The sequence below is a fragment of the Colletotrichum jinshuiense genome, chromosome 9, assembly GCF_051148585.1.
Source record: "Colletotrichum jinshuiense chromosome 9, complete sequence".
Classification (NCBI taxonomy): domain Eukaryota; kingdom Fungi; phylum Ascomycota; class Sordariomycetes; order Glomerellales; family Glomerellaceae; genus Colletotrichum; species Colletotrichum jinshuiense.
The window spans coordinates 1,459,277-1,478,634 of NC_139316.1; the positions used below are offsets into that span (position 1 = coordinate 1,459,277).

The window sequence follows — 19,358 nt, forward strand, 5'->3', positions numbered from 1 at the left end:
CGGCAGAGTCTATATTCATATAATCCTTTGGAAAGCTATGTAATCCTTGTGTTAGAGTTATGGCTGATTTTGCTGATTTCGAGACTCACAGCAGTGCCCAGGTATACTAAGCCGGTCGCAGCTATTAGTCCATATTTGGCGAGTTCAGGATCAGTCCCACGGTCCCCATCCACGTAGGTAATGATTCTGTGAATCAAGAACGGCTGGCAAAATTTAAAAACGATGAGAAGAAGACGTGGTATGGCGCCGAGAAGCAGAGAAACTCTTGTACAATGTAGCATCGAGAGTAATAGAGAATACTTCCCAAGCCCGGCCTCGCTTCTCGGCTGCCATTCTGCTTTCAAATCACGCAGCAGCGGTCCAGATTTGAGTTCTTCGTCGATATCGTACAGTGTTGACGGTGAAAGAGAGGCTTTGAAGCCTCTCAACATCATGCCATTGAGCCACCAGAAGAAACTTCGGCCGATGATACCGCTTGTAGCTTCTGGGCTGAGGCGCTGCCACCCAGCCAGAAGAAACTTGCGCTTGCCTTGGATCTCGAGGACAAAAATAACAAGCTTGAGTGAGAGATTTGCTGTAAAAACCGCTGCAAGCGTGGACGAAAAATTCAACAACCAAAGGGTCCGGCATTTGACAGCATCGAACAGACAAGAGAGAAGTAGAAATATACAAATAATAGTGGAAGGTCTCACGGACCGAACGTGTTCAACGCAGCTGAGCATCCCAAGGAGTGCTGCGTCGATGAGCCCAAAAACGGCCGCAGCGACGGACACTCTACTCTCAAGAGGGGTTTGTGGCTTGTTGTCTCCTTGGAGCTTCCGAGTCCACAGAGCAAGGAGGACGAGCTGCAGGACTCCATAGATGATGTAGGTTGTGATTTTAGCACTGATCAGGGGATGTCGTAGGACCTTGTTGCTGCTTCGCCAGAGTTGCAAGAGTCGAAACGGGACCAAAAAGAGAAGTATTACAGACGGCCCAATTGTCAGGCATGCCTGTTCAAAAAGAAGCGTAAAGTCTGAGCCAGTGGTGGCTGATGATGTCTGGCTGTTGGAAGCATCAAACCCAGCTAGAGTGCTTGAGTTCTGCATGGAGGACATTGTTGCTGCAGTTGATTGGCGATCCCAAACCTGGCCCGGGCATCGTCGCGGCGCACGAAAAGGTCGTGCACGCCAGATTTTATGTTATTCCGTGCTGGTAGTCAAGGGGGGTGCGTGCCGAGACAAACGCTGCTAAACCACCTTCTTTTTTAGGACGCAGAATCTCGCCACAGGCCAATGCCGAGAAGGCCAGCGGCCGCGTTCCAACATGAACAGCCTTGGCTGTTGAACACAATTATCTATTCGCTGTGAGAGACGATTGCTATCTAAGAATGAACCAACCAACCAATGAGATTACCTAAATCGCTTCATTCATTACTGCTTGGTGTTCTGAAATAGTGCATGCACACATCCATCCCAAGTAGCAACCTCTTCGCTTGGGCTTGAGTGACCAAATTTTTTGGAGCACTGTGGGCAATGACAATGCGCCCAAGGTAGTCGCAAATGTTTTGTGATAGATATACTTCATTACATAGTGTGAGAATCAGACGCTGAATTTCAATCTAAGTTTTAATATTCCTTTTGTCCAGCGCATAGGCTTGTTCCATGAGATGCATCCGTCCGCAATCGGACCACTCTCAAAGCTCTAAAGCGGAGACCAGAAATATGCAATTCGGTTCTAATCAATTCGAGACTACATAATCTCTACAACTTGCTCGCTGTTCCCGGCCAGCCTACCGGCGTGACCGTTGAATATTTCACTGGTATCGCGCAACACTCCGGTAAGTAAGTTACTCGGTGGCATAGGAGTTGGCCCTGCAGAGAATTATGCCTGCGATCTGTTTACCGGAACCGGGTATATAATTCCTATGAAGTTTTACGAGCAACATTAGAACAAGATGAGACAACTACCGCGTATGCACTTCCAATGTTTCTGCTTACCGAGTTGTGGGTGTTCTAGGATCGGACCATGTTTATTAGACGGCTCATTACGACGCGCCCAATCCACAATGGGTTCCCATTTCCGGCACACATGAGTTGACTGGGGCTTCATAACAGGATACCGCTTTGTTTCAGCCCATTCGAATGTTTGAGGAGTGATATCACCATGGCACATGAGAATCTGCCGAAGATGGTCAATGCAGTGCACTAGACCCGAAATTAGTAGAAGACCTCCCAGTTTAATGAATGTTGCAGCGGATTAGTGCGGCGGTAATCTTACTGATGTGCTGTTTCCGTTCATCCTCGGGGTCAAGTTTGTAGTAGTCGCCAAATACATTTTCTCGAATAATGTTCTACTTGATATGAGCTTTCACGCTCCGTTTGCTGATTTAAATCCTCACTGCCGCGTGGTATCAGGTACTTACCAGACAATGAAGTTCGTGGAAAACATCAAGTCCTGCCAGATAGCCTGAACCATCACGTAAAGGAACAGAACTCCTGTTCAGCATCTCAAGATGCTCTTTCTGAACAACGATGTTATTGTCTTTTCCCGAGTTGATCAGTTGATATTCTCCCATGTTCTTATAGAGATACGCACACTTAAGCAGCTGGTGCCAAGCATGGTCAACTTCCAGACTGGGTTCTTTCTGGAAACTGGTCAAAGTGGCGAGATCAATGACCCTGTTTTCGTAGGATACAGCTGACCGGGCAGGAGCTAAATATCAACGGATATTAGGGTTCTATGCTATAAGACTGATTATTTTGGACTCACAAAATATAAGCCCAGCTTCATGGTGGCCAAAAAAGACATTTCGAGCGCTGTAGATGAAGAGGCCGAGGTATGACAAAGTCACGAGAGCATTGAAAGCCAAGAAATAAACTCGGCATCCTCTTTGTTCTTGGCTTTTGTCTGCTTTCTCTAGAGCTTCATACTTGATCGGCGAATTCGAGGTAACAGCTGCAAGTCGCAGATTGCGGCGGACCTTGTCCACCTGGAAAAGTTTTCCCCAAAACATGTCTTTGGATCTTGAAACCTATCATATGACCAGCGCAAGATTCAAAATTGTGTATGGGCGAAGTAGAAGACAATTGTTGTCGCAATGAAGAAGGTATGGCAGACCCTAAAGACTCGGAGGTTCTAATCGGAGTAAGGAGAGCCTCTAGTGAAAGAGCACCCGAAAAGCATCAGTGATCTGGGAAATATTGGGTGTCCGGAAAGCATGGACGAAAACCCACATCCCGCCTTTCGAATAGAACCTGGTCGCTCGTCGCATCGTGAAAAGTCATGTTTGCTACCAACAATCTTGGCCCGCCGGGTGGTTCGATCTACCAAGGATGCCCAGGAAATCTAGACCAAATATTGGAATTAAGGGTCCATTGCAGGTATCACCTCTTGGCTACTTTCTGACTTATCCCTCATTACGGGGGGCTGTCGGCACCATGCAGTCAGATTGCACTTGCACCAACAAGCCCAGGGGTGTCAAGTCCAACCCTGCGTGGAGCGTTGGCTACTGATCTTTGCCATACCGGAGCCGCCGCCGCGTGCCAACGGCCCAGTCACATGCTCAACCAGGTAAGCATCCTTCAGGATTCAGGACTATGCGTACCAAGATGGGCGAGACCCTTTCCGCCCATCCATTTAAAGGATGCAGTAAACATTGCAGCATCTGGACCCTGCCAATGTTGGCGCGAGTGGGGCTCTGCGTGCTTTCGGATAAAGTGCGGATACCTAGTGTAGATACTTTGTGCGGCACAGTTGTAATTACACTGAAGTTTCATTTTCCACCTCCACCCAAATGACACTCTTTGCTGTAAGTTTATCTGGAGAGCCATCTAGACCCTAAGTACGTCTGCTGTACATCGCCCCGCAATCGCACTACCGACAACTCTAAACCTGCATCATGGGCGTTACGCTTGGGCCCAACTAGGCAATTCCCAATGTATAGTACATTGTCAAAGTACGCGTATTAATCGACTATGATATGTATGAATGTATGATTTCCGACAAGCATCTCGCTCCCTCCCCCCTTGCATGTTGTATACCAAGCGGTCGGGCCGCGGAGGACTTGGCCTCAGGCTCGGATACCAAATTCATCCGCCCTTATGCTTGCTACCTATTCTCACGCGCCCGACTTGACACGGGTCCCCCGTATGTACCATGCTCATACCGTACGCCAAATCAAGACAGCCCAGTGTGATTGCTCGGGGGTGCCTTGTTGTCGAGCGTCCATTGAAGCGCATCGTCCCAACTGCGACACTGATGCCGAATACCCCAACCATCAACTGTCCTTCGCACGTCACCTGGCGGTGGGTCCATAGCTGACTCCAGGGTCATATCTCCTGCACACATGATACCTTGTCTGAGGTAATCGAAGCAATGGTTGATGTGATTCTGACGGGCATGGTGCTTTTGACCTTCCGAAAGGGAATCTTCCCCGAAGATGTGCGGGTCTTTACCGTTCACGTTGGCGTAATAGCTCGCACGAATTGCGCCCTGCATCTCGTATTAGTGTCTCACATTGTGAAGGGGACAGAGATAACCTTACCAGGCAATGGAGTTGGTGGAACATCGTGACACTGTACCTATCGGACCCAACGTCCGTTGGGATCCCCGGCTTGAGATTGTAGTCTTCCGGGTGCTCCACAAGCACATAGCCTCGTCCGCCTTTTGAGAAGATTGAGTCATCAGGATCAGCGGGTGCGATGGGACAATACTTACTGGGCATCAACGAATCCCACGCAGCGTCGCTTTCTGCTGATGGGACAGACATGAACAACGGGTGTGGTTCGAACAGTACGGACGTGGATCGGGCTGGCGCAGGTTAGCTCGCTTCCAAATTCTGTGACCCTTGGGGGACTGCCTACGAGTTGGGGGAAACGATTTGACAGTGGTAGACTGGTCAAAAGGCATGAAAATGAAGGCCATGCAAATGACCAGTACGGATCCTCCGATCAAGCTAACCAGGAACGACGGGCGCCAGGCGAATGGTTGCAGTCTCTGTGCATCCTGTTGCGGGTAATGGCCACCGACCTGACCTTCATCTTCGTCTTCGCCGAGTCTTTGATACTGTGGCAAAAAGCCGCGAAGCTTTTTCTGAAGCGGGAAGTATTTCGAATGCATGTTTCCAATATCGTATGATAGCCTATTTTCTTTGAAATTTGGTCAACAACAAATAGTGCTGGGCGATATTGCGCCTTATGTAGGCAATGCCTTGGTTGCGTGCTCCACTTATTAACTATTAACTGGTCTTGGCACCCTCCTCGAGGTTGAAGCCGAACGACGTACCGCAAACACCCCAATCACGCCTACGAAACTTTTTGCTGAGCTCATTTATCTGCTCTCGTTCATAGCAATAATCTTGGGCCACGTGAACATATTGGATGAAAAGAGAAATTAGATAGAGTTGAGGAATTCAACCTGGTCAAACAGGCCATCATGTGCTCATCGTTCGTAGTGACATAGTTTTGCCCACCACGATCATTCCGAACTGATTTCACCAATTTAAGTGTAGAGATATATTTTGATAGATCTATTCCAGGGATGTCGTTATGCGTATTATCCAGGATCACAAACGAATATCAATAAAGAACCCAATCGGTTCAAAAAAGCGTGGGCAATTATCCTGTTCATGAGGAATGAGGCGGACATAAAGGGTTTCTATTTTTGTCCGCGTCTCGTTCTAACTAGCAGCGACAGCAAGTCTGTAGTAGATCGTATCAGATCATCTCTATCACGTAAAAGCCATACGACCAGCGTCTGTGGTGTCCTTGACTTTTAGTTACGATATTCCGAGAACACTACATATCTGGATAAACTGGCCCTGTAATGTTGGATTAGAGATGGCAAGCTTTATTTTGCAGATGTGACTTACCGAATATTGGGTGAAGAAGTAGCTGGCCTCTCAGTCGTGGCGCGCTGTGTTCTTTTGACCATTCCAGGATCTTATCCCAGTTTTTGCACTCGTGCTGGACCTTGAAATTAGGCCAAGGCAGCGGATGGCCCTCTCGCCAGTCGTAAGTGATTATGGCAACATCACCATTGCAGATCAATGACCGACGAATTACGTCGATGCAGTGAGACAAATGGTCCAGCTGGCCTTCCAGCTCGGTTTTGGTATAAGTGGCGTTGTACTGCGACCGGTAGAGATATTTTCGCACCGAGTTCAGACAATGAAGGGAGTGGAACACGTTAAGGTTGACGAGAACGCGTCCACTGCCGTCATTGATCGTTACTGATTCTTCGCCGTCAAGCTCCGACGGGTGAACGGCAGCGTTTCGGTCTAGATCCGGAGAATCAGATTGTTTCCTTTACTTTTGGTAAACGCTTGAAGATGCCTACTTACACTGCAGTAATTCTCCCCACGCTTGATCAAGCTCCGGTCGCGGGTCACCTTTGTAAACGTTTTCAATCTCAAGATTGTTGTCTATCAAGGTCCGAACATACTCGACAGCGCCAACTGCGGGGCCTTTGCTCTCATCTGTCAACAATGATTATAAACATTTTGAACGTAGAAGCCTTACTGCGAATGAGGTTAACTCCATAAGCCTTGTCGCGGCCATGAAAATGACCAAGAACCGCCCATAGAAGACCTAGAAGCACAAAGACCGTAACGTGGTACAATGCAGCGAAGCAAAGATGCCTGTGTCTTTTAAATTGCCCAACCCACGAGAAGGTTGAGGAATCTCGTCGGAAGAGCTCATTCTGGTGGTCGAGGTTATTGTTGAAAGAATCTTGCCCCTTGAGCAACTGATGATGTTCCTCTTCGCCCATGGTTACTGCTTAGAGTCTTGGTTGCGACGTGAGGAAGGTAACGAAAAGAATGGGTTTCCTATGCCCCAGGAGGAAATACTTTCTGTGACAGCCACGATGCCGAGGAAGTCGGTGCTTCAATCACCCTTAGAGTCACCGTCCCATGCGGCTACGCTTCCCCACTGGGTTAATTGAGTCCGAAATTGAAATCCTACTAAAAAGTACCAAGCAATCGAGACTCTGGTCGAACTACCAAGACATGCAGTTATAAGCGAAGTAGTATTTGCCATGGGTCAGTGGGACCTGGTCATTTCCTTCTTGTACAACGCGAAGTACCTTTCACATTTCTTCAGCGGGCGCCTAGGCACCCTTGTCGATAAGGCTGATATGCCGCAGGTTTCCGGGTCTGGCAGTCGTACTTTGGGTGGTTAGAGCATGCTGCCAGGCATATTCCCTACTGGTCCGTACGCAAAGCTGTACAAGACACGAAACCAAGTTATTCATATTCTAGGCGCCGCAATGACAAGATATGATGTTGAATAGATTATGGTGCATGCTACAAGTTCCAAGTTATCGGGCGTGGCTTTGAAATTCAAGGACATAACCACAACCGAAGAGTCAGTTTAACCTCCGTGTTCCATCATAGCTATTCTAGGCTTTTCTGTAGACTTCTGTCCAGAATTCTCAGAGGCCGTATACAGAATTGACCAGTCCTTACATTGACGCTCAATCATGCCATCCACTATCTCATGTCCATGCGAATTCATCTTCGGAGGTTCAATTGTTCCATCAGCATTGCAAAGAATGGCCTGCTCCCGAAAAAGATAGATTTCATTGGTTAGTCAAATGCTTTGCTATTATAGGCGGGAAAGAGCATTCTCGGTTTTGACGAAGAATCAGTTCCCTCTGAAGCTATACACATCACTCACCTGTCTCAAATAATCAAAGCAGTGCGTCCAGTGGTCTTGGTCATAGTGTGACTCGTGTGGGTTCGGATTCCTCTGCATTTCCCCACCTCTGCGATGAGCTGGAGTCTCTCTCAAATCGACTTGATGGGGATCCATCGTCTCGTGAAACATCTGAAATGCGCCCCTCAAGATGGCCAAACAATGAAGTTGGTGAAACATGCTGATGCCGTATTTGTGTTTTCGATTGTCCTTTTCCGTCTTGTAGATGAATCCTCCGTTGGAAGTAAGAAGATCTGTCCAAAGGGAGTCGAATTGATGGCTCATGTTTCTGTAATCATCGTGCTCGCTGAAATTTGCGGGCCGGCTAGATGTAATTAACTCGTGGAAAAGGCCTTGGTAAGGTGTTGCCACTCGATTGACGAAGCCAGCGAGAGGGACCAAAGTGTACAAAATGACAATGGTAAAGGCAAGTAGAGAGCTTGTAACAACAACGCAAACAGTTGTATGAGGAGGCATTTTTCTTTGCAACGCAGAAATCCGAGGACACATTGACGTGAAGATGACCATGAGAGGCATGTACGGTGTCCAGACAAGAATGCAAAATCGCAAATTGGTTTGGACATCTACAGATGGCACTCGAAAAACAGTGCGGTCAGTGCAGTCAAGTCGATAAGTTTGAAGCGCCCGTCGCGCAAATTAAACTGCCAATCAAATGCTAGGGAGGGGTGTTGCAAGGTCTCACACGGCGACACCTGCGGCACAATCGAACTGGGATCTTACAACCCAGGCGCTTTGGCGTCCCAACTGACGGGCTAGACTCAACAACTGCAGCAGCATGCCTTGACCGATGCAGGCCGGCGGTCGAGAACACTGAGCCCTTGAACTGGGGTTTAACAATGCAGAAAGTTGTAAGCCCCGGCTGACGGGCTAGACTCAAAAACGCTGCAGCATGTCTTGGCCGATGAAGGCTGTTGGTCGAGAACACTGAGCCAAGCAGCTTGGCTGTTGGTTGATTTAGATTGATTATGGCAGGTCATTATGAACGCTGCTTCGATGGCACGATGCAAATAAATCACTTACTACAGGGTAATAAAAGGACCTAGAAGGCACGGAAATCAACCAGGATGCCTCTATGGTCTGAATGCCATTACTGGTTGGTTGGAATACGAAGCTGTCAATAGATTATATAGAACAAGGGCTATAGAATCCCAGCCGTTCATCCCCACCTCCGTGCGAATGCTCTAGGATGGCGAAAAGGTGGAGTAGCTTGAAATAACCCATGCAACGGCAAAGGTAGGTAAGTCACTTCACAATCTGACTGCGGTCCAGACAACAGGATTCCAGCAATGCAAACGAACGACTTGTATTGATACGCGTCACCGAATTTGGAAATACTGAACTGGACAAAATAATTACCGATTGGACGCAGAATCATTTTTAGACACAACATTGCATTAGACTACTCCACATGTCCCCGCATGCTGGACTAACAGCACAGCCCCACAACTCTCTATCATTGTCCTTCATCCCCTCGGTATGATACTCCTAGAGGCTAGAATCAGAACCATGGCAACCAGGATGAGAAATTCACAGAAACGTACCAAGAGTTGGATGCGAGAGAATGGGGCCTTTCAAGCTGGGAATGTAGTGATGCTCAGCGCAATCCATCACACGATCCCACTTCCGGCAGGTGTGGTCGACGTGAAAGTTTGGCCACGGCCACCGGTAATCGTCAATCCAACTGTAGGTCTGAACTGATAGATCTCCGTGGCACATCAAAACCTGTCTGAGCATGTCAATGCAGTGATCAACATGTTCGAACTGTTTTTCTTTGGAGTGCTTGTCGGGGTAGAACTCGCGGTAAACCTGCTCCCGGATAACATTGAGGCAGTGAATCTGATGAAAAACGTCCAAGGTAGCTAGAAATCCGCCCTTTTCGTCGTTCAGAGGGACTGATGTTCGATTAATACGAACTAAGTCGTTTTGATGGACACGAATATTTGAGTCTAAGAAAGTTAGAGGTTACAGCAGTAATCAAAGAAGAACTCATACATTGAAGAAGCGAATGCCACGCTTTATGAAGCTCCTCTCTTGGCTGGCCTTTGAAGACGTTTTGGTCATCCAGAGAATTGCTGAAAGACTTGCGCTCGTATGCAATCGCCTCATTTGCAGGCGCTGAGGCAGTCAGCATTATGGAATATCTTCTAGGCAAGCGTGAAGGGTCACTCACAATATGTCATATCGTCGTACGGACATGCTTTTTCGGTTTTCAGGGTGAAGCTGCCAACTAAGAAGATGGCCACCGTGTAAAGGCAAACAATGGCACCGTAAACCCCGAATTTTGTGTATTTGTGGTATCTTCTGACCTGCTTTTCGTCGCCAGAATCAGAGCTGAGAAGCGCCTCTGAATCGGAAACACTCTCAAATTTGACTTGAGAGTAACGGCGTAACGGGTTGAATTGCTTGAAAGTGAAAGGCATTGCGGCAATGTCTAGAAAGATACAGATGACTTTGGGAGCAGCGATCTGGATGGTTCCCGCTGCAATACGTGGTAAAAGAAGAACTTGGAAACACACAAACATGAGCCAAAATGAAGAATTGGATGTGTTTGACCAATTCTCTTGTTCATCCGGGATACCAAAGTAAGGCTATGCAGCCGAGACGGAGATTAGTCTCAAAATGGCTGGGTCGTACTACGAGCCAAGAATGGCGCTTATTCAAACCAACAGCAACACTGGACCCATGCAGGAAAGCATTCATGCTACCATGCGACTCAAGAAATCATTGAACATTTGCCACCATGATATGCGATGGGAATACGGTGTCACACCCCGTCCCCTGCTTTGACCCGCATCGCGGGCCCTCTACTTCGAAAGTTACAAGGAAAAGCACCCATGGGGCATCTCCAGGACAAGCCCGAACATTTAAAGATTATGACACCTTCCTATGTCGTCAACCTGGGATAAAATAACGTCTGGACTCGATGTGGGTAACGAATCCTACAAGATAACGCAGCCAAGTGTCCAGGCATCGTGTCCTTCGAATATTGGCAGTCCTATACGCTCCACATGAGGCATTCAACAGCGAGAATGGGTACCCAACTGTAGAAGACTCCAATTTATACGTGCTAAGACCGTGAATTACCGCCGCGGAAGTCGCGGATATGAGAAATTGCGAGTTTCGGGACATAGGATTTTCGCCATCCGCGGATAGCCCCGTTTTGGTCTTTGCTGCCCCAGTGCTGTACAAGTTGTTCAATGACTTCGACGAATGGGGGTGTGCTAAAAATTCCAGGATTGATGACGATGACCACTGTGTCTAGTTAAAGACAATATGATATAAAGGCCATACGCCCTCCATAGATTTAAACATAAACTCACCCCAAACTTCTCAACCAGACTTTAGTCACATCCATTTCATATATTCTCACAAAATCCTCATATTGGTTTAAAAAGATTTTACTCCTTCAACATGCGTACTTCAAGCTTGATTCTCTCTGGTACTTTGGTTGGGTTTCTGGCCTCTGCCGCTGTCATTCCCATCCCTAAGTATGCCGGTAAGAATTTGGCCCCTTTTCTGCGCAAAGTTCCACCCTGACCGCCATTCTATTTAGCACAGAGATCCGTTGTTGCTCTAGCTACGTCTACAGACAACTACCACAGCCATCAGAAGAAGGATGGGCTTGCCGTTGATCCCGAGGAAGCTGTTAACGGTTACCAAAGCTACCACAAGAGAGATGAGCTCGCCGTCGACCCCGAGGAAGCTGTGAACGGTTACCAAAGCTACCACAAGAAGGATGAGCTTTCCGCCGACCCTGAAGAGGCTGCCAACGGTTACCAAAGCTACCACAAGAAGGACGAGCTTGCAGTTGATCCTGAGGAAGCTGTCAACGGTTACCAAAGCTACCACAAGAGAGATGAGCTCGCCGTCGACCCCGAGGAAGCTGTCAACGGCTATCAAAGCTACCACAAGAGAGACGAGCTTGCTGTTGATCCCGAGGAAGCTGTCAACGGTTACCAAAGCTACCACAAGAGAGATGAGCTTTCCGCCGACCCTGAAGAGGCTGCCAACGGTTACCAAAGCTACCACAAGAAGGACGAGCTTGCAGTTGATCCTGAGGAAGCTGTCAACGGTTACCAGAGCTACCACAAGCGTCACTAGTCAGCGACGATGACAGCGCTTTCAAGTCGCCTGGAACCTGCTGAAAGGGGGAAAAAAGCACTGCTAAATTCAACATTTACAGAGCTATAGTAGATAAAGGGTGCGGAACTAGGAAGTCTTTTGGTGGCGGTATATAGAGATTTGCTTGTGTTCGGTGCTTCGTTTCGGGGTACTCTTCAATAAGACTTCTCTTTTCTCTATTCGTAAACGCTGCCGATGTGGATTTAACACATCAAAATCGACGTGACAGTATGATTCCACAAAGCCTGGTGATGAAACATCTTCCAGCGTGCATTTGGCCAAATCAAAAATAGCAAGAGATATCTAACATCTAGACTTGATCCACACATTGTACATTCAGGATAATCTTGTATCAAATCGCCACATTTTCCGTCGGCGAGCACAGCTGGAACGGATAGGTTTCGCGATCAGGCTTAGCTAAGCATCCATTATTAATTCTTATCACCAGTGGCCCTTACGTCTTGGATTGATGAGTCAGCAGGTTATATCTTTTTAAATAACATCCCGGATGGCCTGTCGCAGATAGAGTAATAACGTACGGCTCGTAAATGTTAAGCTTTCCTTTAGGTCATGAGGTTGTGGTAAACCGCGAATCCCTGTTTGCGTCATCCACGGGCGAACCACGCTGCTTTTGCCAGGAAAGGCAATTCTCGTTGGTTTGGCTCCCAGGCATGTCTCATTTTACCCCTGAAAGTGTAACGTTGGTGGACGACGCCTAGGGGAGCATGGACTATCCCATTGAGTGCGGACTGGCCCCATATTCGCCAAGAGCAGAGTGAATCCAATGAGGTTCATTGCCTGAGAATACCTCGAAATGTTTGCCCAATTAAAATGTTTATATATCGGCATTTTTGGAGTAAAAATGGGTAATTCTGGTCTTAACAAAAATGGGGCTAGTCCGCACTCAATGGGATGGATGGATTATGTATGATGCCGTCGTGGTGCTCGCAAATTAACTCCCTTATTTTCTGTCAAAGTACATAATCAGTTATGATAAAGACCGCCACATTCTCTTTTTCGTTATCCCCAATAGATGGATCTCGTTGCGATAACAAGGCGCCTTCGACGTACCAGAACGAGATTCCATTCACGGCGACCCCGCGATGATACGCTTGGCGCAGTAGTATTCTGTATTAAGGCCAATCCTTAGCCGGTCCAGGTACTCGGTAGCCTGTAGTATTCTGCTAAGGGACTCACAGGAGAGTAAATTCGACTGAGACGAACTGTTCCCTAAAGATGAACAATTTCGAAGTGAGACCATGAAGTAGCTCAAGTGCCATTCGGTAACATGTTGGGTTGGGACCTCTACGTAGTCATAGTATGGGAAACTATCAAGAAACTAGAATGAATAGGTGGTACGTTCTTCGGGCCGTTTGTTCGAACTCATTAACGGGGCTGCACTGCCATGGTCCCAGGGATCCGGGGTCGTTCTTCAAGAGGAATCCCGGAAGTGCTGTCCCAATGATCTGGCGAGGACGGTAAATAGGCTCTGACGCAAGAAATCTGTAACAGGGTATCCATTTCTATTGATTGCTGTGCCAAGAATATTACAATTTGGGCAGGCATCGACATTGAGCGTTGCGATAAAGCTAGGCGGCAAATGACGCCGGTGATCTGGGAGGCATGATTCAAACTACAACACAGCACAAAGTCGATATCTTGGACATGTATGAGTGGGATTGCAGAACACAGAGGAATAATTCAAATGAGCCTGTTAGCTTGACAAACAAATAACTTCATCATATATTATTCAAACAAAAACGCAAACGGACCTAAGCTCTATGTTCAAGGACCAGTTACTGCGCTTATGATTTCCATTCAAGAAGTCGACTAGGACAAGTTTGCTAGGTCCTGAAGAGTGGTTGGCCTTCTGCCCCACTGAACATCTATTTCTAGTGTGTTTAGCAAGGTAACATCTTGTTCCTTTTTGCGCGTGCTCTTATAGTATGCGGGGAACTAGGTACCAGCCTCGTGCAGCCGAACAGGAATCCATGCCTTTGAACTCATCGCCAGCCCTATTCAGACCGGCCTTTCAGCTCGCTTAAGTTGAGCACTCCACGCCGTGTCTCTCGGCATGTGATGGGGGCGTCGCTTGCATTTCGACGTAGGATAGGCCTCTCATTGTGGATATAATCACATCTCCTACGGACTCTCCGATCGTTCCAACTTGATTTAATGCGAGTCAGTTCAGCGAAGATCTGCAGCCATTTGTCCCCAAATCCCCCTTTCAATGTACAGATCTGAAAATTGAGTTCTGGACGGCAGCACAGCAGACAGGTAAACGCGGCCCGCTTACCCATAAATAACCTTATCCTTGCCTATACCGAGAAAGCGTTCGTCTGGTCTCCAGCTATTCTCTAGCCCATGTGTGCATTCTGCAATCGCTGGATATTGTTGGCGAACAAAGATCCCCCATAACATATGATTTTTGAGAGCTTTCTTCTAATCTGAGACGGATGTAGTGGACGTCTGATATATTGGCATCTATGCCAAGCTGAGAACCTGACTTAATTAGAACATCCGTTTCCGGGGGTGCAACTTCGTATAAGAATGGAAGCCTGGAAACATCATGAGCAGTAACCATCCAGTCCATTCCCTACCGCTTCCTTCGCTTTCAAGAATCATAGTAGTTCTTTTTTGAACTAGCCAGTCTTTTTACACTTTCCTGTCTTTTTTATCATGTCATTTAACACACTCTCTTTCAAGCACCTTTTGGTAGCTGCAGCTCTTCTGCCCGGTATCGCTTTCGCTTCTCCCATCGCCAACATCCAGGACCGAGGCGTCAACGTTATTACTGCACCCCTAGAAAAGATCATACCGAATATAATCGAGCATGGCCCTTTGAATGATACGGCGCTTGAGCGCCTGAAAGAATCTCTCACTAGATCTGTTCGCCCAACGACGACGCCGGAGCCGGACAGAGTTAGGCGTCAGGTCATTCCATCAAGCACAGTTCAGGGCTCTCTTACTATCGCTACCAGCGATGCTTTCGTATCAGTCGACGTCGGCGACATCAACCTGGTCGACACCAATCCTGCAAACTGCCACTCTGAGACATTCAACGGGCCTATAGAGCGTCTCCAAGTCTTTGCTGGCTCTACCCGCCTCCGTGCGATGAACATCACCAGCAGCAGTGGAAACACGAGCTCTGTTCTTAGCGTACGTTTATTAATATCCATATCCAACCTTTTTACGCCATGAAACTTACCCAAGACTCTCAACAGCCACTCGAAAACTCCTTCGACGCGGGCGTTTTCACCTTCGAGAATGGCGACCGCATCAAGGAATTCTGGATCCTTGAGGACCAGGGAGCTTTCATGGGTTTCAACTTCACTACAGACAGCGGGTCGTACTCGGTCATGGGCCAAGTTGTGAAGGACCCGCCCCCGATGGTCAAGGTCCCCGTCGGTTCTGGTATCCTCGGTCGTATCCGCGTGCAGTACTGCGATATTGGCTTGATCGGCCACGTGGGTTGGGACTTCATCGACGACCTTGAGTCCGTATCAATCAGCAACATTGCCTACTCCGGCTTCACGGATAACATCATGCCCGCAGGTCCCGGGCAGACCATGACAGTTGGCTCCCAGATCCTCGACAACCGCAACTCTACCGCTGAACAGATGATCACCCTGATGACTTCGGATGCTGTGACGAAGTCGCACAGCCTCAGTGTTGCGAATCAGTGGAATGTTGGTGGCCGAGTTGCAGTCGAGGCTGCGGCCGGCATCCCTCTTATCGGCCAGTCCAAAGTGACCACAGAATTCAACTGGCAGGTTCAAAAGACCACTGTAAGTTTCCAGGATCCATATATCTGACGCAAATGAGCAAGAATTATGCTGATTGTGAACCCTATCAAGACCGAGGAGGATACCGAGGGCGAGACCCTGACAAAGTCTGCCACAATCAACCTCAAGTGCCCACCAAAGAAGTACTGCGTTGGCACATCCTTCTTCACCAGCTTCAAGATGGACGTTGAGGCCGAGGCTACTTTCCGAGCCAAGACCAAGTCTGGCAAGGAGTTCTTCTGGAAGCAAAAGGGCAAGTACGACGGCGCCGACTCCCTTGCCCTGCAGCTGCAGGTTGACGAAGCGGACACCGTTATCCAATAGCGCGTTCTTACCATCAAGGAATTTTGATTTTGAAACACTTTATTCAGAGTTTGGTATCTGGAACACGAGCTGAACGAATTGTTCTTTTTTTTCCTTTTCACTTTTCCTTGGCACGTTCCCCCCATTTTGTTAGAATGCCCGGGACATTACAATAGTGTATGGGAACATGATTGGCATGAGACATGCAGACATACATTCTTCAGATGGCATGATAGAACAATGAGCATTTATTCTAATGACTCAGAACCCCTTTACATGGAATTTCCTCGTTTTAGTGTTCTGCAAACTTGCATCAATTCCAAGTCATGTTTGACGTAGGGGTGAGACATACATCAACGACCCAAGTAGCCTCGAGACAGGAAGTGTTACCGTCCTTACGTGGGCCATGACGTTTTCATTCTTCAAGACGTAGGAACAAAAGCCACGTCCAGAAGTGGAAACGAAAACAACGCCCTTCATGGGTGGGGGAGGTGGCGGGCCGTATGCACAGCCAGGAGCCGTCCCGGGTCAATATTACCAGCCTAGCAAGGGGTCGGCCAGCATGCTCCTCACTCGTGGACTTCCCCCTGGAGTTCCTCGAATCGGAAGAGGTATATAAAGCAGCGGAGGGTGGCTAAGCATTTGTTTGTGGGATGTAGGCTGTTGGAAGGATTGGCGTGACTCACCGGGGAAGTGTGGCAGCCATACCAAAGTCCTTTTCATCTTTGGAGTCGCGCAACATATTTAGCGCGGGTAGCTACAAGGCAAGAAAGACAAAAAACAAAAACAAAAAAACCGACAAACAGAACGAAGGAGATTTGTTTTTCATCCATCCATCGTGATACCCTTGATTCAGCATTATCCATTTGCTCGGTTCTAGAATAGAATTAAGAACCCACTACGCAGCGCAGGCAGCCGTCACAAATGGGCAAAAGGTCCCCAAACGCGGAACACTACAGCCCCGGCTGCCACAAGAGCAATCAGGGCAGGAGAGTTGTTCCGCCGCACAGCGCCAAGTCTCTGAGGCTCGCCAAAGCGCAACAGGAAGCGCTATTCGCCATTCAAAAAGAGAGAGACGAGGACATCGCCAAGGTGACCGCAGCCCACGATGAAGAGTTGTGCATGGTACGGCAGGACCTCAACAACAAGTGTCGACAGGCCTGGGACAGGTATAATCGAGGCAACACGAAGCCTGCGCGCAACTGCGGCGGCCTGTTCCAGAAGCCAGAGTGCAGCTGCGGCCTGCCCCGGTGGAACGTGAATTGGCTCAACTACACCATGTCCTGGAAGATACTGGACATGGAAAAGTCGAAAGAAGCCAGGATTGAGGCTATCCAACGCGACTACGAGGAGAGACTCGAGAAGCACGAAAAGGCATATCGGAGTGAGTGGAGGAAGGCCTGCACTGGGAAGACCTCACTCTACCCGGGTCCTCATAACCACGTTCTCTCAGAGTTCAAGCAAGAAGGGGGCCTAGGGTAGGGGGTTTGACCTGTTGATCGTGACTGAGACAAAGCATAAATATTTCAACAAGAACACATTGTGTTCAAGAACACCTCCCGTGGAACGAATCAACTGATAAGGCATTATCTATTTAGGAGAACTTACTATGCAACTCAATGGAGATACACGAGGCCTAGAGCGGAATATAGTAGGTAGAAGGCGGGAGAGAAAGACATAAGACATAGAACCATTGACAGCAGATCCCCCATAGCAGATAGGTCACCCTCTACGGTGCAGCACCGAGTTGGGGCGCAATCAGTTGTGTGTATGTCCCATATGGGTATTGGATCCTTCGAGAGACTTCCAACGCATTTCAGGCAGCTAGGAATGATCGCTCAGAGGCGAAATTGAGATGATATGAGATGAAGTTGTGACCGCGACCAAGATTGGAAAGACTGGCTCACACTCTTGCGTGGAATCCCAGATATGGCGACACCACAAACTGGACTGAGTGAGATGGAGAGGATCTGATATCTGGAAGGACCATCCACCACACATGGATGCAGTGCTTCTCACAATAAACATCGAGTTTATCAAGATACTTGGCCATATGCTTTTAATTCGCATCTGTAGTCCAAGTACCACATGCTCTATTCACTTGCTTTGCGCCAACGGCTTGAGGCTGCGGCTGAGGTATCATGGGTAAACCAGTCGGATTCAACTCCGGACACCACGATTAAACTTGGAATCCACAAACAGAACGCTTCGAAATTTCTATCCAATACGCCGCCCGATCCATTCCGGGCTTTCAAAGAGAAAGAGTAAGGCGTCAATTTAAATGCCAACCCAGCTTGGTAAAATGCTTTCGGTATCTCCAAACGCCATGATGCAGGTCCTTTACCCCTTACGCCTGAGGCGGCCCGAACTGTTCGACCCCCATTATCTCTTGTCTTCTTTCGTTCGTCCCGATGGCCCCTATCCCCCTCAACAAACGGGGTTCTTCTCTCTCGTTCCCGTCTGTCTCAATGCGACAGAGTTCAGTCCTCGCCGAGGCTCTCTCGCACACAAGCCCGACATCTCCTCCGGAAATCCTTGTTCTTGCCCTCCTTTTCCTCGCGGAACATGCGCGCAGCTTCGACGTTGGCGGGCGACTCGTCGTTGGGGCCGTGGAAGAGGCTGATTGTGCTCAGCAGGATCGTCTCGGGGCTCTGCACGGGGCTCCACCGTTCCGACGCCGCCTCGTATCCGTACTGGTCCTCCTCAGGCGGGTGCAGGATAGAGATGCACAGCCGGCCATCCGGGTAGATGTTTGGGTGGAAGGGGATCGGCGTCTGGAAGGTCAAGGAGGGCGGCATGAGCGGGTAGTTCGGCGGGAAGACCAGCCGGGCCCGGAAGTTACCTCCTGTAGCGGGTAGAGTTAGCGGTTGCGCCGGCAGAGGTTGCGGGATGGAAATTAGGTTGTAGGAAGGGCGAGCGGTTAAGGTATCAAAGAAGAGATGGCGCATGTGTAGCACAGAAGGGGAACCGTACCTCCGTAGTACTTGCAGTCGTCGCTAATCATGAGCATCACCTCCCACTCAAAAATATTGCTGTCGTTGACGAGGCCGCACGATATGCCGGGGATGTCTTTGCCTGTCTGCATCTCCTTGAGCTGTCGGCCGAGCAGCGCGGCCGCCGCTGCAGAAGACGATGCCATGGTTTCGCAAGCCGGGGCTGTCTCCGAAGGTAAAGGTACTCTGAGGACTGAGCTAGGACGCTTCAATCGGGTGGAACGTGAGAGGCCAGAAAGACCTGACAGAACGGAAGGTCGACGGGTTTTGTGAGACGTGTCGGTTCTGGCGTCGCACGTGTTGCGCGATTGTGTGTGCGAGGGCAAACACTGTCGGATGGTTTGTCGCGTGCGGGTCGAGCGGGAATGCGGTTTGGAGGGGAAGGCGACAAGCTGACTACCTATAATGAGGTCGTTGAAATCGGAGCCAATGCAATGTGGGGTTGCCCAAGCTGCAGG

The 19,358-nt window shown here is 48.8% G+C and overlaps 4 protein-coding genes across 4 annotated transcripts; 3 read left to right on the forward strand and 1 right to left on the reverse strand.

The window, feature by feature from the left end:
- Positions 1 to 11,108: 11,108 nt before the first annotated feature.
- EsH8_IX_000413 (uncharacterized protein) lies at positions 11,109 to 11,798 on the forward strand (the record flags this gene model as incomplete). The annotated part of the gene is made up of 2 exons (XM_083266749.1): positions 11,109 to 11,193; positions 11,251 to 11,798. 2 exons carry the CDS (start codon positions 11,109 to 11,111, stop codon positions 11,796 to 11,798), a joined length of 633 nt encoding a protein of 210 aa, XP_083130314.1.
- A 2,700-nt stretch (positions 11,799 to 14,498) lies between these two features.
- On the forward strand, positions 14,499 to 15,928 carry EsH8_IX_000414 (uncharacterized protein; the record flags this gene model as incomplete). Its single annotated transcript, XM_083266750.1, has 3 exons — positions 14,499 to 14,978; positions 15,044 to 15,607; positions 15,677 to 15,928. 3 exons carry the CDS (start codon positions 14,499 to 14,501, stop codon positions 15,926 to 15,928), a joined length of 1,296 nt encoding a protein of 431 aa, XP_083130315.1.
- A 903-nt stretch (positions 15,929 to 16,831) lies between these two features.
- Positions 16,832 to 17,389, forward strand: EsH8_IX_000415 (uncharacterized protein; the record flags this gene model as incomplete). The annotated part of the gene is made up of 2 exons (XM_083266751.1): positions 16,832 to 17,291; positions 17,361 to 17,389. 2 exons carry the CDS (start codon positions 16,832 to 16,834, stop codon positions 17,387 to 17,389), a joined length of 489 nt encoding a protein of 162 aa, XP_083130316.1.
- A 998-nt stretch (positions 17,390 to 18,387) lies between these two features.
- Positions 18,388 to 19,046, reverse strand: EsH8_IX_000416 (ubiquitin-conjugating enzyme/RWD-like protein; the record flags this gene model as incomplete). Its single annotated transcript, XM_083266752.1, has 2 exons — positions 18,388 to 18,752; positions 18,881 to 19,046. The coding sequence occupies 2 exons, from the start codon at positions 19,044 to 19,046 to the stop codon at positions 18,388 to 18,390; spliced, it is 531 nt and encodes a 176-aa protein (XP_083130317.1).
- Between the last annotated feature and the right edge of the window lie 312 nt (positions 19,047 to 19,358).